The sequence below is a fragment of the Eleginops maclovinus genome, chromosome 20 (assembly GCF_036324505.1).
Source record: "Eleginops maclovinus isolate JMC-PN-2008 ecotype Puerto Natales chromosome 20, JC_Emac_rtc_rv5, whole genome shotgun sequence".
Lineage (NCBI taxonomy): Eukaryota > Metazoa > Chordata > Actinopteri > Perciformes > Eleginopidae > Eleginops > Eleginops maclovinus.
Window position 1 is genome coordinate 19,449,601 of NC_086368.1, and position 17,100 is coordinate 19,466,700.

A 17,100-nucleotide genomic window follows, 5' to 3' on the forward strand; every position below is an offset into this window, starting at 1 on the left:
GCAACCCTAATCTTCATCAAGCATACAGTAACCCTCTTTTAAAATACAAACTACTGTAAGTCACTGCATTGAAACTTCGCTGCCTGGGTTTGACTCACCTGTTAAGAGAATGCTATTAGCCGGATAGCTAACACTGGCAGATTGACAAAAATGTTGATTGTTTATGTTCTTCATAAATAAAGAAGGGAAATTGGCAATAAACAGATCACACACAGTCGAGTGAGACACCTTGAGGTTCTTGAAGATCTCTGTTCTTTTTTGGAGGTACCAATTCTCAAGATTTTTCTCAAGAACTTTGACACAGATACCCAATTTGTAATACTGCAAAGGCAAGGGCTTTCATCAGTGGCCATACTATAGGCTCAATTACCATTGTGGCAATAGATAGACATCTTTTTTAAGTCTTTCTACATAATGTGTTGAACAACGATGATGTCCAACCTAATACAAATCTTTAGAATGTAAAAACATTTTGAATTTCCACTGCCTCATCTGATTCCCTGCACTGCTCACTTATAGATTTAGAACATTGATGCCCACTAAGAGACACTTTACATGGCTGACCAGGGTAACAATGGTGGTTTCAGTTGTCTCCAGTGAAATACTGCCCCCCAGTGGACACAGACATTTAGATTAAACGTCTTCTATGACCTTTCTACTATCCACAAGCCATCACTCAGATATTCAGTAATTGTGTGTTTGGCACATGCTGGCCACGCATCGATCCTTCTCTCTTGGGCAAACGGTTTGGGCCTGTCAACAACCCCAGAATCTAATATCATACGGAGACTGGCAGGCATAGACCCATTTTAAATTAAACGTAAAGAAGATTAAGTCAGTGCTGTGATGTTTTTCAGACACTATCCCTCCCCTCCCATTAAAACAGGATGAGATCAATCCTGTGCAAACCTACTTAACCTACTTAGCATGCTGCAGGCACCAGCAATTCTAAGTCATGGGGTGTATTAAACCTAACAAGCTCTTAAAAATCTCAGAGAATCTTGCACACGTCACATACGATGAGTAAAGTGTAGCTATGAGTGTGATAATTACAACATTAAATATAAACAATACGGTGATATGGGCAATACTATAAAGGTAACATATTAAACATATATAGCTTTACGGAAAGTGTGTTGGATAAATCAGACTCATTAGCACTACTAAGATGCCCTCAATCATTAAATGGTTATTTGGGTGAAATGATTAAGAGGATAGTAAAGAAGAAACAAAAATGGCCAACTTTATATCTAAAACCATTTCAAGGCAAAAAGTAAATACATATTTCGCTTTGGTTTCTGAGTAAATTCTTTGCAAAACTAATGCAGTATTTTGAGTTTAGTTCCAATGTTAAAATGCTAACGTACTAAACTAAGATGATGACCATGGTATAAATTAAACCTGCTAATCTTCAGACACCATCCCTCCTCTCCCTTCCCATTAAAAGAGGATGACTTCAATCCTGTGCAAGCCTACTTTAGCATGCTGCAGGCGGCATCATATTTAAAGCATGTGGATGTATTAAACTCCCACTGAAAAGCACCAACATTTTTCTATAAGCATATCCTTTTATAAACACAACAATGAAAATGGAAAAAACAATCAAAGGGGACACTGAGAGGTGAAGCACAACGAATCAGAACAGGACATGTCACACGGGGCCAGGACACACCATGCTGGGTCATGCTGCTCTGGGAGATTTATTAAGTGATTTTTCTTTTTTTTGTTTTTATTATGGTTTTCACTTGCGCTCCTGTCAGGAGTGTGGTAAATGGGACAGTCAAGCAGCAAGAGTCACAGTTCATCATCATCATCACCACCACCATCATCATCATCATCATCATCACTGTCACCACTATTGTTGTCAACGTCCTCATGGCATCATAATAATCATTTTCATCATCATTTAACTTTTCCTCAAGCTAGAAAATAATTTACATCACATTGTTTTACTGACTTTTGAGACCACAAACATTCCAGCAACACACTCTAGGATTAAGGGTGGGTAACAATCAGAAAAGCATGACTTTTTGCATAGTATTAAATGAACAAAGACATTGAGTTCTTTATTTACAATTATTGTATAGATAAAAAAAATATCATAAAAACAAGATGAACACTTAAATCACTTACCCATAAATGGCTAAGTATGCCAAAAAGTTATCTGTTGGCATTTCTCTTTTTCTTTGTTCCACAAACTGCATGCTGCTAAATACAGTACATCGAGGCAGGTGAGAGTATATTGCAAGAAGTATCATTGATATCATCATCATCATCATCCTTAATCATCATCATCATCACCATCATTGCCAGTGTCATCATCAACATAATTATTGGCTGTTACAACGTGTTTTCACTCGGATGTAATCATGATGTTCTGAAGTGTTTCTGACAGGAGCAGTGATTGATTACATACAGCCAAACAGCTGTGTCGGCAGTATGACTTGAGTTGTGGTGCATGATGGAAGGTGTAGTAGATGTAGTCAGGAAGAGTTCCTGTTTTCACACCAGTCCGCATGGAGTTTCTGTCCTCAGTGGACTCATTGCTGTATTTACAAAGATTATTTTTAAACTTGTCGTCTTTGCATCCTCTTAAAGCTGAATGTCCTCCTGGATGTAAAAGTGGTTGGAGAAGGTTGGCTTTAGTCTTTCTTTTTTTTATTGAAAATGCTGTTGTTGCTGTTTTTTTGTTTTGTTTATTGTTTTTCATTTTTTACAGACAAATAAACAAATAAATTGTCAAGTTAAAACATTGGAAAGGAAACAAAATAAATCAACAGCTTCTAAGCAGAATATCAGAATCCAGACTGTTTTTTCCCCCAACTTAAATAAGACAGTATATTGAAATGGTCCATGTTATTTTTTCAACACGCCTGAGCTGACTGGTAAAGCTTGTGCACCCTCTCCAGATGGACGGATCGACTTAGAAATGACAGAGGAGGAGGATAGAAAAAAGGAAACATAAATTTGGATAAATGATTGTATATACTGAAGTACTATATAGGATATTTTTTAAGTAGAAAAATCGTCTATTTTTTCAAGTTGCATAATGAGCCTTTCACGTCATGCTTGCCAATGACTTCGGTTAGTATTAGAAATAACAATAGTACAGGTTAGTTAAGTGGCCTTGTCCTTCAGAGTGCAATAAGACTGGGTAAATGTGTCTTCTGTATGTAACTTCTCTCTGTAATGTCTGATTGGTCAAAGCACAATAAATAGTTTACAACTAGTGAGTACAGTTGAGATGCTAGAGTACTGTATATTCTGTGACGGCAGGAAGACAAGCTTGGTTAAAACACACAAAAGCACATCTAGAATTACACCACAGAAGATTTCATTCATAACCAGATAGTGCAGAAAAGGATCGTCTTTTTTATATATATATAAAAGAGTCAAAGCAACATTCCATGTTTGTTGTAAGTTAGTTTTTTTGTGTGTCAGTTTTCCTTTTTTTTTCTTTTATAGATGTTAAAAATGCCAACAGCTTCGTGGAGCTGCGTGCGCACGCTGCTAGAGGAAATGGAAATAAATCTAAATTAAATAAAAAAATAAACAACACAATATATTCCAAATTTTTAACAAAAACTAAAAGTTGGAATTCCATGCGGCATAGGTAAGCCAAATATAACTCTGCAGATTTCTAATATGACTCGATTGCAGCCTTTTGGATGGTCACACACATTTTAAAACATCAAGTCCTTTGAACAAGCAGGTTTATCTAGAAGACAGTTCACTGTAAAGGTCCTGATATCAGCCTTTGACTCGAGCCCTGACCCCAGGCCAGTGCTGAAGCACAGAAAAAAAACACAATAAAAAAAAGAGAAGTGAAAAAAAGAATTAAATATTCCCCCTCTGTCACAAAAAGGAGGCCTCCGTTTAGAAAGGCAAGCCACTCCTACTTGATCCCAACAATCATATAGAGTAATACTAAGATTCCACATTGACTACGTATCCCAATATATTTTGGTTTCTTTTTGTTTGTTAATCCTCTAAAAATATCTACAATAATTGAAAAGATAGCAGGCAAATTCCAGCACATGGTTTTTCAGTAATAACACATCAACACAGCTCTGGTCCTTCTGAGCTTCAGCTCCGCCTGTCCTTCTAGAAACCAGGAAGTTTATCTCTACGAGGTTGTAAACAAATTACATTCTCTTTAAGACATAAATAAGTCAAAGTATTTTGAGCCATTGAAGCAGGAACAAGGCAACATGCCGACAAACAAAGATAAACTCTCTCTAAATATATTTATATGTATTTATATTTATAGAATATATCCCATAAATGCTATCATCATCATTATTATCTTGCGTTCCTCTTTTCCGACAGGTGCAAAACTACTGTGCAAGTTGAGCCCTACCACCTCGTAACACATTTCTGTTTATGGATGAAACAAATTTTTACAGTCGGGTACATGTTCATGCCACACAGAGGAGGGACCTTTGCAGGCCAGGAGCTCGGAGAAGCCGTCTTTAAAATAGCAGTCCGCCACGAGGCCTAGCCCATCAGAACGAAAGAACTCCAATAAAATTAAAACCCTTTTAAATAAAACTTGGGTAATGTACATTCATGCAGGAGCAACAATAATAATAACAATAATAATCAGAATCAGAATCATAATAATAACAATGTTTCTCAATTTAATTTAAACTATTATCAGTATTGACAATGTTATTGATGAGGAGGGGGAGTGTAAGGGGAGTTTAGAGTCCGTCCTGTTTTGTGTTTTTGCTCCTCAGCAGTGTCTCCCTCCTCAAGGTCCTCCTCCCGGTGCCACTCAAGACACACTTCATACATATGTGCAGTCAGCGGCACCTTTAATTTAGTACATGCTAACAGGCATATAGTCCCATACACACAACCCCCCCCCCCCCCCCCCCCCCCCGGCCGCCACGGTACACATACAACCACAAAAGCAGGATGGCTGTGTAGGTTTTGTGGCTTTGTTGCGCTTTTTTGATTGTATGATCAAGTTTTCTTTTCACCTTGCCATATTACTTTAGAAGTCCCCCTTTTCAAGAGGAGCGGAGAACTTTAAGAGCTCAAGGTTAAAGGTGGTGGGGGGAGGGGATTCTGCCACATGGCCTGTCCTGTGTAGGGGAGTAAATGGGGTTTGGGGGACTGGACAGGGGGGATTTTTGGGGTTGCAGTTAAATGTGTGGAGGTATTGGAGATGTAGCCCCCAGACTGCAAGGAAACAACTTTAGAGGTCAGAGCGGAGGTGAGGATGGGGGTTAGAGGCTGGTCTCCAGGCTGTGAAGAGGGCTGGCGGGGCTGGAGGAGGCGGCTGATCTACTGGTGTCGATGGTGAGGTTGATGCCACTGTCGATGGCGTTGTTATTCTTGTTGGGCGACGAGGGCTGGCTGGAGTACTTCCCCCTCCTCCGAGCGGAGTCATCGTCTGTGTCGTCGATGAGGGGAATGTTGGGCGTGGAGTCTTCTATCCTAAACTCGGGGTGTGTCATGAAGTTGTGGATGGATGTTCTGGAGTCTGGTTTTTCCAGGCCTTCATAGAGGGAACTACGGAATGCATTCACAACGCGGATCTGTTGTAAAAAAAAGAAAAAGGGAGGACAAAGAAGAAAACCGATGAGAGGTGATGCAATAGACACAATGGAAGGGTGGGACCCTCTGGATGAGGAGGAAAGAGGAGAGAAGGGACAGAGGGGAAGGAGAGAACCTCTCAGTTGAGGATATATAGGTAAAGAAGGAGGAGAAGGAGCAACAAGTGGAAAAGTAACTTCAGTCTGTGTTCTGCTTTCACAAAATGACCACAGTTCACAAGTCACTCAATATTGGCGTGCACTAGAAAAGCCGTGAGAAACACAATCATAAAAAAACAAACAAAATCATACATTTCAAGAAAAACAAATACCAAAGCAACATAAACGCTCGTTGTAAGTATACGCTTTAGTCCAATGTGCTGTATACCTAGAAACAAGCCACGTTAATAAATGGAATGCTCACAGAAAAAATGAAAGGAGAATATCACATGCAAGGTTAAAGAAATCTGGTGGACGAGGTCAGTAAGAAGGAAGGAGGTTAGATCTGAGAGATCCAAATCAGGTGCTTTAAAAACTTCTGTAAGGTACCAGAGCAACGTCTGGGAAATGATCCACACAGACTCTGAATGGGACACACACATATAAAGCACAGGGTGGATAAAGCATGGTCCCAAACAGGGCAATGGAGAGTCAAACTCTGCATGGGGAGTTTGCTTCAACACGAGCATTACAGTGTTAACAACAAACGACACATCCCAAAAAAAACAGAGCAGGTTAAGACATTATGACCACAGGAAGTAATAAACACAAACTACATGCAACAAGACAACAGGAATGTGGACACCAGCACACAGACTGCTGACACAAAACATATGGAAGTGAATGATGAAAATAATAAGGTAACTGTCAGAGGTCGGACAGCCTTCAACTCCATGCACGTCTAAGTAAACACTCAAGTATAAGCCCCAAACAACTACTGTACATGAACCTTTAGTGATTGACAGCAGTATCTTTACGTATATTCTTTCAGTGTGTAGATTAGAAGTGAAGTGTTTTTTTTATTTAAACCCTATCTGCATGTCCAAAATCAGCAGACGCTGAAATGACAAGTTATTTACAAAACCACAAAGTTATTATTTGATGCTTTTATACAGGAAAATTCTGGATGTACAGTATACAAAATAAATAAGGCGTACTACGTCATTGTGTCTTCATGATCTTTCTACATTAATACTTGCTTTTAAAAAGTTAAAACTTAAGCAATATTGTTGTAAATGTATTCCTAGTGAAATACTTGGAGAAAAAACTATTGAAATGTCAGTAAAATGCTTGCAACTAATGTTTAAATTGAGAAACTAAAACAATAGTTAAGTTATTTTTGACGACAGAATGCAGGAACATACTGTTCGAATCTACAGATATATATTTTTAGGCAGAACTTAAAAAATGAACAGTTATCAGATTTCATGTTTACTCTAAAAAAAAGCCTCAAAATTGTGAAATATATTCAGCAGAGTTTCCAACATCTCCCACAATCCAAAATGCAAAAGCACCTAATTAATATTGAGATAAAACACAGAAACTGTGAATCCTCATATTTGTAGATTATCAGCTGAAGTCCCTAGTTATCAAAACTGTGCTTTGATCAATAATTTAACATGGAATATTTGGAATCCAATCAAATTTATGGGATACAAAATATCCCAACATTGTTTCGTACAATATTTTTACTTTATGTTCCTACATCATTGTGGGAGGAGGAACTCAAATACATTAACAGTGCATTGCCAAATGTTATGTTTGCAGATGTACAAACATACTGTATGTACTGTAGATCTGTTAGCACTGCTGCTCTAACTGTGGCAGCGCAGGGTATAAGGAGACAAAACAGCAAAACCAAATAATAAGAGGAGCCTGTCGGGATGAGTGCATGTGACAGGATGTCTGACAAGTAACACTGATGGGGTGTCAGAAAAGGAGGGGGGAGGTTTGAATTTATGTCGCTGTTGCTGCAGAGGATTGATGTCGGTAACTATGGCAACATGACAGTCAACTACACCGACAGTATGAAGCGACAAGGCGGGATGAATTATTGGTGCAGTGCTCAAGTCCTGTCCACAAAACCCTAAGCCAAGTTTTGCATCAGCTTTTTGTCAAGTACATTAGAGACTGTGTGTGTGTGTGTGTGTGTGTGTGTGTGTGTGTGTGTGTGTGTGTGTGTGTGTGTGTGTGTGTGTGTGTGTGTGTGTGTGTGTGTGTGTGTGTGTGTGTGTGTGTGTGTGTGTGTGTGTGTGTGTGTGTGTGTGTGTGTAAAAGTGATAGAACGATGGAAGATGTGCAAAAGTATTAAGCAGGCATGTTCGCTGATACTGTAGATTTTAGTTGTGCCCCTAAAATATAATTTGAAAGAAAATCTTGTTTTTGTTTTTTCAGAAAGTATTGCATAGCGTACCTTCCACTATTGTTTCCTGTCAATACAGTGTCAACTGGAGAATACATGACATAGCACCCAAAAAATTGCTTCAGCTCGATTCACTGTGATTTGCCCCATCAGTAGCAAACTTACAGATAGAACAAGACACCATTGCGACTTATACTTGAATGTTTACCCAGTCCCTTGGTGAATTGATTAGAAAAGGTTCCCATTAATGTCCGTCGGACATAACAATGGAATGACTGGAGGATGGGATGGTGTATGGGGGATGAGCAGAGGGAGACAAACTCACAACCTGAAATGTCACGCCGTGGGTATCACCCTTAGTCCTGCGCTCCTAGCACTCTGAGAAAACAAACACACATTCACCAATGAGACGACAGTACACCAAAGCACGGGAGGAGATTTTAAGATGAATTTGAACTCGAGTATGAACATTAAAAGACAGAGAGAAAGAACGGAAATGAGAAAAGCAATAGCCAGAATGAAAAAAAAAGAAAGACAAACCTTCAGAGATGCCAAACCCAAATGGATACTGTCATGGTAATTGTTTTTAAGGATAAAAAGCCAGATACACAAACAACCTTTTGTTCATGACATGATGGCACCTCTGAAGCAAAGAGAGAGGAGAAGCAGACTGACAGAGATCTGACTCACGGCCAGTAGTGGAAGGAGCAGTAGCAGCAGTAGTGCTTGTAGGAGAGGAAAGGGCATTGGACAAGGACACGTGACTAGGACTAGAAACATTGGTTACATCCTGGGTCTGGCTGGTGGTGGACGATTGGCGTCTCAGGGCCCCCGCCCCCTGAAAGGACGTGCCACTCTTGAAGGTGTTGACTACATCAATCTGTGGGAGGAGAGCGGGACAGAAGAGGACAAATGGCTGCTCATAGTGACAGAGACCAAATGGCAACAATGGTTGACTGGCTGAGTGACTTTGAAAAAGTTTCTCAAAGACGACACGATGGGAGGGGGGGGGACAGCTAAAGGTCAGGGTGTACCATCCTCTCAAAGAAATGTTGACATTAAATATTTAAAACCACCTAAATTACATCTTTCTAACCTCATCTTAAGATGGTATGCCCTCACCCAAATACCATGGAGTTTAATGAGTTTTGAAAAATCGCTCTGGTGAGATCACTGTTTTTATTAGAACTACTTTGTACTGAGGAAGAAGTCCTTTGAAGACCACTGACAGTATATTGTGTGGATTATACAGCGTAATGAAACATAAAGCACAGAAAATCTCATTTGTGTGTTTATAGCATACAGACTCTAACACATTTTAGGTGAAATAAACCTTATTTTTCCTTTAGTACTGAGAACCTGTATCTGTACTGTTCCAAAACCCATGTCGCGTGGATAGCTTCACCCTGGACCAGTAGTGACACATCAGTGAAATGAAATCAAGGCCAACACACAAGCAGAACTGTCTTGTAAATCACAGTGATAACGGTGTGCAGGGGGGGTGTGACTTTGTCCAGTTGTATTTAACTCCTGAGGTTTGACCGTCGATCTTCCACACAGCCGATCGCCTCAGTCCAGCGAGCGACTGCTGCATCTTCAGGACCTAAATGAACCATCTTGTGATAAAATGACTTTAAGGCTGTTACTGACTAAGGTGAAGAACATATCACATAGCCTAGCACTTCTTCTTCTGAGCCTCTGAGGTGGTGTCATAAGTGTTAAATTATATGACAAAGACAGACAAAAGTAAACAGGAAGCTATGTCAGGAAAAAAATCCCATCTGAAATATAGTTACAAAACATAAAGTTAACTAATGATACGACAGATTAGAGTAAAATCAATTATTTAAATATTCTTTCTGTCAAGCAGAATGAATGCAGCAAAGACTCTCCGTGAAGAGAACCAACTCAACACAGCGATTGAACTTGTGTCCTCACCTGAGTCTGAATGCGGTTGAGTCCTCTGAACCAGAGGATCTGTCCTCTCCTCAGCTCCCTCTCTGCGTGGTCAATCTCGTCATTATCTTCGTTCACGTCCTCCTCTGGTAACTCATCTTTGCGAGTTAACTGGCCTGCCCTCCGCAGGAAGCGCAACCTGCTGTTGGGGACGCTGGCTATCACCTAACCAGGAGATTGGAAAAAGACGGGGTTAAAAGGAAAGGTGACAGGTATATAGAAGATATTGTACGGGAAGAGTAAATAATAGTAAACCAGGGCAAAAACAAGGCACAGAGGGAGGAAAAAGAGACAAAAAAACGAGCAGTTTGTATGTTACCTGTCCCCAAACAAGCTCTCCCAGCCCGAGGAAAACACACCACATCCACTTCTCCAAGTTCAGAGGCTGACAGCTGAATGGCTTCCCTCCAAATTGCACAATCACAATCTACACAAAGCACAGCCAAGGGAAAAAAGGGACTTAATTACGTTAACTCATAACTAACCTTAAATAAGTAATAATTAAGTCAAATCATTTGCATCGGCCTACCTGCATAGCAAAGGTGCCAAATACAATAGTGCAGAAGATGGGGTTCCTGAAGATACCATCGAAGACGTTCCTCTCTCCATGGATTTTTCGGGCATTTATTTCGTTAAAGAGCTGCATCATGACGAAGGTGTTGAAGATGATGGTGTAGTGCTCGGATGGAGGAGAGTGGAGAGGAGCATTACGCCCACTGTCAATGTCAAAGATCTTCTCACCTATAACGGGGGAAGGGGATAAATGGATGATTACTATGAGGACCTTAAATCTGAACCTTTTTATGTCGCATCATTAAGGTGCAGGACACCTGTTGTATCCGCAGAGCAAAATTACAGTCCGTACCGACAAATAGCAGTGTGAAGATGATGATGAGCTGATAGACTCCGTGTCCCAGGATGTTCTTGGTCATGGTGCTGGAGATGAGAGGCTTGTTGCGACCGTACGGCTTCCTCTTCAGCAGAGACTCTGTGGGAGGCTCTGTGGCCAGGGCCAGGGATGCAAAAGTATCCATGATCAGGTTCACCCACAACATCTGCACAGCCTTCAGGGGGGAGTCCTGCGCAAATACAAGGAAAAATGCAATTAGGAAAAAACTAACTAACTAATAACTTCAATAATCCCAGGGGTTAGAGGTAATTAATAAGCAATACTTCTGCTGGAACTCATTTACTGTCACACTCGTATTTCATTACCTCTTTAGTTTGACAAGATATTTGCTTAAGTATTGCACTCAAAAGCTTCTGATTAAACCCAATCACTACCATGAGTAGTCAGTAAACAGGTTCACCCTCAATACCTGGTATACAAAATACAGCCAAAGCATTGGTTGCTTATTTCTTTACATTTTTGCCAAAGGTACCCTGGCAACTGTGTCTGCCAATAACTGCACACGCCTCTGACCTGTGTGATGCAGGCGCCGGTGAAAGCCACGATGACGGCCACGACGTTGACAGTAAGCTGGAACTGAAGGAACTTGGAGATGCTGTCGTAGACGTTCCGGCCCCACATTACTGCTTTCACGATGCTGCTAAAGTTGTCATCAGTCAGAATGATATCTGACGCCTCCTTGGCCACATCTGTACCAGCGATACCCTGAGGAGAGCAGAAAAGGGAGCAGTCAGAAAGAAACTGTATCTATTGCATCATACTGCATCATCAAATACCCAAAGCAACATTGAAAGAGATCTTTGCAGCCACTGGGGGAAACTGGACTCAAGTCAGCTCTAATGATGGATAATGATGATGATGCAGGCTAATGAAGGCGTTGGTGTGTTGGCCGTTTGATGACTTGAGGCTTTGTATTTATGGGAGGAGCAGGGCACCCTCCTCCCTATTCTGTCATCTCTGGAGAGTTACAGAACAAGTGTCAGGGCTCAAAATAATGCCACATGAGGATTTGTTTGAGTAGGCTCCATGTAGGAGTGTTCGACACCTTACAACTGAGATACCTAAGGTTTTAGAACATTTATTGTGTCATTATCAAATCAATTAACCACTTTAAAAAATCACTTAAATAGGTATATTTCAAGCAAGACAGGGGGAGACAATGAAGAAAAACTTGAGCTCGGCTGAACAAGCATGAACAAATGTATGGAAATCACTGTCTTCATTATTGAATTAAGCAGGAAATGGATGTGAATGAGCCAAATGATTTAATTAATGAGGACAACAGAAATAGATGAAACAGTATAACAGCTGCATGACTAATAAACATAAAGCTGAGAGTTACAAGAACAACAGATTTAGGTTGTTTTTTTTGGTTTCAGTCGTTTCAGAATCAGCAAAAGTATAATGTTACAGTATGTATTGCAGAGGAATTGTATGAGTTCAGAAATCCACCAGGGGGAGCTCCTAATCTATTCAGCCAGAGGCAGAGTGCCTGAGAAGAATCCCTAAATACTGCAGAGGTGAAAATGATATCTGCAGATGTTGACTCAGATCAATCTCAAAGGGGAGCAGAAGAGAGTTTGCTCACCATAGCGAAGCCGACATCAGCTTTCTTTAGTGCAGGTCCATCATTTGTCCCGTCTCCTGTCACAGCCACCACCTGCCTCTGGTCTGCTATGGTACTGTCAATGATGCCTTTAAAACACACAGTGCACATACATGAACACAGCAACTAAAAACCACATGATCAACAATATTTAAAGACAAATAATCTCAGATTTGTACTGCTTCTGAGAGACAATTGTATTAAGACAAACACTGTTAAGACTAGTTTTGTTTCTATCACCAGGAATGAATATGAAGTAGTACAACCAGTTCACCTTTGACGAGTGTGTGTTTGTCAGTTGGGGAAGATCTGGCCAGAACTCGGAGTTTAGGCCACACCTTGTCAATGCGCTCCTGCTCCACCTGGGAACGCACACAGAAGGAAAAAAAAGGTCAGGTAGTTTTGAGAGAGGTATCTTTCTTTCTCCTAAACTCAGCTTCTCTCACTCACTTTCACAGTGGTTTCAGAGGTACCAGAGTTGAATACTTAAAGGTAAAAAGTAACAGACACAGATAGTTTGTCTGGCCACGTGAAAAAAAAAAACATGCGTATGTTTTGACCTGGTGAGGTACATCAGGGCAGGATAGAAAATATCATATCATATCTTTTCTACATATGGTTTAAAAGTTCACATGGTAAATTACTTACAAAGTAGTCATTGCAATAGTCATTTTTAAATCGTCGGAGTCAAAGGGACCTTAGGAATTTAATTACCAAGTTCCCTTTCAAAACCAATCACTTTGAACTCCTGTATACAAAGGGACATGACTTTAATTTCCCTTCATGCTCTGATGAAGGCTGAAACGTTAGCATGTTTTTTATGACGTGGCCAGATTCTTTTTTAGATGAATCCGCTTTGTCCTAAAGTTGTGTGGGTGTGATACCTTATTACTTTTGTATATTACACACTGGAACTTTACATTCTAAGGTTTAGCCAGACTAACTAAAATGTAAAGGGTCATTTGTCTGTATTGTACCTCTCCTTTCTCATTGCGGATCCTCCTGTTGAACTCCTTGCCGTCGATGCAGAGGAAGTCCTCTCCGGGGTGGATGATCCCACACTTGATGGCTATGGCCCTGGCTGTGTTTATGTTGTCTCCTGTCACCATGCGAACTGTGATGCCCGCTTGCTGGCACTTCATGATAGCGTCGGGCACCTAAAGAGGAATACTTCATAGCATTAGTTTAAAGTCCTTTTTTTCAAGCCCCTGCTCAAAATAAGTCAAGTAATAACTTATTTTAAGCTCTATTTTGCTATCCACTGAGAAAATGTGTCTCTCTGCAACTTAAAGTTCCACTTTGTTCACCAGCTAGTTGCTACTTCTGCCATTTGTACTGTCGCTCTTCAAGGCTTTATTACAGCTGCCTGCCGCAGCAAAAAACAACCCTACAGTATGAGAGCATTACTAAATCACAAACAGTAAAAGTTGTTCTCTTAGTCACTTTGGTGAACCTCTTTCAAATACAAGTAATCATTCATTGTTACTGTAACATCGTGATTATAGTAGCTTTAAGAGCATATCAAAAGAAACAATTCAGCTATCTTTTTGACTCCCATTAAAGTTTTATTTTATCAGAATTCTGATTCTTCAGTCGTTACAATGTCCATCTGCCTTTGTCAATTTTTTTAATGAATATATCAAACAACGCAACGTTTTAATCCATCTCTCTTTTCCCTTCAAACATGAGTCGAATAGAAGGGAAGAAGTGACTGTATCTACAAGATTGATCTGTGGTATAACCAGCAAGCAAAAGCAGAGTATTAATTCAGAAACATCTTCTTCCTGACAAAGGTCAGTGTGGGCGAGCGCTGCGCTCCAAACCCACACACACAAAAACAAATGTGTGCACATACAGCAACAGCAACTCACATCCATGTGAACATACACACAGGCCCAGGACTCCATCTATCTTTGCCTCCTTTGGGCATATGGCACATACACAAATTACCCACAAGACCATTGTGTGCTCACAAACACACACATGTAAAGGGCAACAAAAGAGTGAGGACTAAATGAATCCTCCACCGCAATGTGTAAATATGTTGCATAATAAACTGCCAAATCAATCTGCTTATAAAAGTGTTAATTTATAGAGAGCGTAATAGAAAGTAGATGTATAGAGTGGAGGAGGGCAGGTCTTTACAGAGCTGGAGGTTAAACAAATAGAAACAGTCTTATTCTGCGTCTGATTTCACATCTCATTATGATAATATACGGCTCATTAAGTACACATGTAGCTCCAAAGGCTCAATAGGTAGGTAACATTATAGATTCATACAAGAATAATTGCTCTCAATCATCAAGCCGGTCCTCTGCTTGTACAGTATATTATTTTTTCTGTTCATTTTGCTTTGTTCAGGACATCTGTGGGCGATTCTCTGCCCTTTACTCTAACCCTGCTTCCAGCTGACACTCCTCAGACTCTTCCCCCCTCGGGGCTAGCCGCTCTCCTGGCTGCCACTGTAATCAATGTAGGCTGAGTCGGATACTCAGGAAGCTGCACCAAATTCTCCTGCCATCACAAATACTACGCCCATTACCCAGCTAGACTAAACATTGCTAAACTTACCATCTAGTCTAATTGAGTCAAATAAGATAGGGAACATGTTAATGTTATTTTAACTAACTGCCTTAGACACAAATCTTCTCATTGTTTAAAACTAGCAACCTTTGCTCTACTGCTGCCATATGTGGTATTAAAACTCCTATATATTATATGTGGAGAAAAATCTATAGTTGACTCAGTAATGTCAGTTACAAAGCAGCATTTTCCTAAAGTTTGCCTACGTAGGATATACGATACTAGTCATATCACACTAAAATAGCTTTTTGGAGTAAGCAGCGGTGAGTTTCAGTAAAATAATGTGTAAATTTTTTCTAGTTTTAGTTAAAAGTTTAGCATAAACTTCAAATGGACAACTAATTGAACTGCTCTGAAGTATTGACATTTCAACGGACACCAGTAAAATGAAAACTACAAGGACTTTTGGTGAGATTATAGCAAAAGGCGACTTGAAAAACAACAACTAAGTCAAATGTATTTTATAGAATGGATAAGACAAAAATAAAAATTCTGGATATCATTTTCCACCAATCTTCCCATGAGGAGGTCGTCAAGGGAGTTATTATTTTTTTCTCCAGATATTGACAACAATAGCTCACAAACAATCACATAGGCTTATTATACTCAGTATTTATGGTTGTGTTGAGCATTTAAATAGTAGATTTTCAACGATAACAATAAAAGGAAGCTCCAATCATCCATTAGAAGTCAGTTAAAATAAGGAAGATCTGGCAGTAAATATTGTGGCAAGTGGAGCAAGTTATTAAGCTCTGCCTTCCCTGCTCTCACCAAGTCATTGTTATCAAGATATCAAGTTCCCGTCTGCCTATCTGTCATCCCTGCTGTCTGTTTCACTCTTTTTTTCTTTGGATTCCCACTGCTCTAGTTGACTGGTGATCCGAATGAGGAGGTGGAGAGGAGGAGAGTGGAGGCTTATTAAAAATACAATCTGGCTCGATGGAGGAGGCTAGAAGGTGAAACTGAAAAACAAGCCTCTCATGTCTCTAATATGGATTGGTTACACTCCCCTCCTTTTCTCCACTTACCCATCTCCCGCAGCCCGACATCTCTCTGACATGAATCTGATTTTGAATCTGTTTATGTTTCTTGGGCATCTCTCCCTCTTCTCCTTCTTTTCTCTTCCCTCTTGTCTCTCTGGTGGCAACCCTACAGAGCAGCTTTTTATTAAAAGAATTCGAGACTAATAAAACAAAACCAAAAACATCTTTCCCACTCTGTGTGACCTTTGCAGCAAAACGTAAATCATCTCTTTTCCAATATTAGCCAGCCTTACTCAGAGACCTGGAAAGATGTTATGGGAGTGAGCAGTGCAATGCTTCTCAACATCAGTTATTAAAAATGTTGGATACTAAGAGGAGGAAAAGTGGAAAGCTGCAAACTGCCAGGCTGGGGCAAGGCAAGGGAGTATATTAACACATAAGGTGTGAATGAATAAATATCAGATGTTGCATCAGACATCTGCATTACTGCAGATCTAATTGGCAAAATTCAGCTTTTTCCTGCATATTTCTGAGTTTTTAATTATTTATTTATTATTTTCATCATAAAATGGTGTATTTTATATTCATCTCCACTCCTCCAACCTTATATACTGTAATGCAAAAAGGGTTTCTGCTTAGTTGTCATAGTTGTTCCTTAAAATGCTTTGCTTGTTCATTGGAGGATTATGGTCTTCTTTTTGCATTTATTTATTTTATCTAGATCTTTTCATAACTTTACAGAACTCTGCCTCAGACAGAAAACGAGATAAAGGGGTGGATAGAGGAAGGTAGGTGCAGAGAAAAAAGACATGAACCAGAGAAAGTTGAAAGTCAAACCGTACAATACAGAGAGAGTTGGAAACAGAAAAACATGTTGGAGTGAGGTTGAATGAGAGCCCTTGTTAGAGAGCGAGATGGGGGATGGAAAAAAAAGGATGAAAGGAAGTTGAATAATGCAGTAGTCAGTTAGCTTCCTGCTTCCCTGTACCTGCACAGGAGCTGTCAAGTGAAGTCAGTTTCCCGCGGTACACTCTTTCCATCCGATATTCCCCCAATTACATTACTCCTTTTCTTTCCACTTCACTTGATGCAACACTTATTCAAATAGTTTGCCTTCAACAGAATATTTAAAAATAAAAACAACAAGTAAGTTTCTG

At 40.0% G+C, this 17,100-nt stretch overlaps 1 protein-coding gene across 11 annotated transcripts in view; it reads right to left on the reverse strand.

The window, feature by feature from the left end:
• Positions 1 to 1,699: 1,699 nt before the first annotated feature.
• Positions 1,700 to 17,100, reverse strand: part of atp2b2 (ATPase plasma membrane Ca2+ transporting 2) — a 97,618-nt gene continuing 82,217 nt past the window's right edge. For 8 of the 11 annotated variants that reach the window (XM_063911400.1, XM_063911402.1, XM_063911404.1 and 5 more), the window contains 9 exons: positions 13,355 to 13,534; positions 12,652 to 12,739; positions 12,360 to 12,466; positions 11,285 to 11,476; positions 10,727 to 10,940; positions 10,391 to 10,602; positions 10,181 to 10,288; positions 9,844 to 10,026; positions 1,700 to 5,546 (listed from right to left, as the gene is read on the reverse strand). In XM_063911400.1, the coding sequence (XP_063767470.1) occupies positions 5,235 to 5,546; positions 9,844 to 10,026; positions 10,181 to 10,288; positions 10,391 to 10,602; positions 10,727 to 10,940; positions 11,285 to 11,476; positions 12,360 to 12,466; positions 12,652 to 12,739; positions 13,355 to 13,534 (1,596 nt within the window). In that variant the 3' untranslated portion in view covers positions 1,700 to 5,234. Of the gene's footprint in view, positions 5,547 to 8,230; positions 8,284 to 8,595; positions 8,786 to 9,843; positions 10,027 to 10,180; positions 10,289 to 10,390; positions 10,603 to 10,726; positions 10,941 to 11,284; positions 11,477 to 12,359; positions 12,467 to 12,651; positions 12,740 to 13,354; positions 13,535 to 17,100 lie in introns of all 11 variants that reach the window. The other 3 variants (XM_063911405.1, XM_063911408.1, XM_063911406.1) reach the window with 2 other exon arrangements.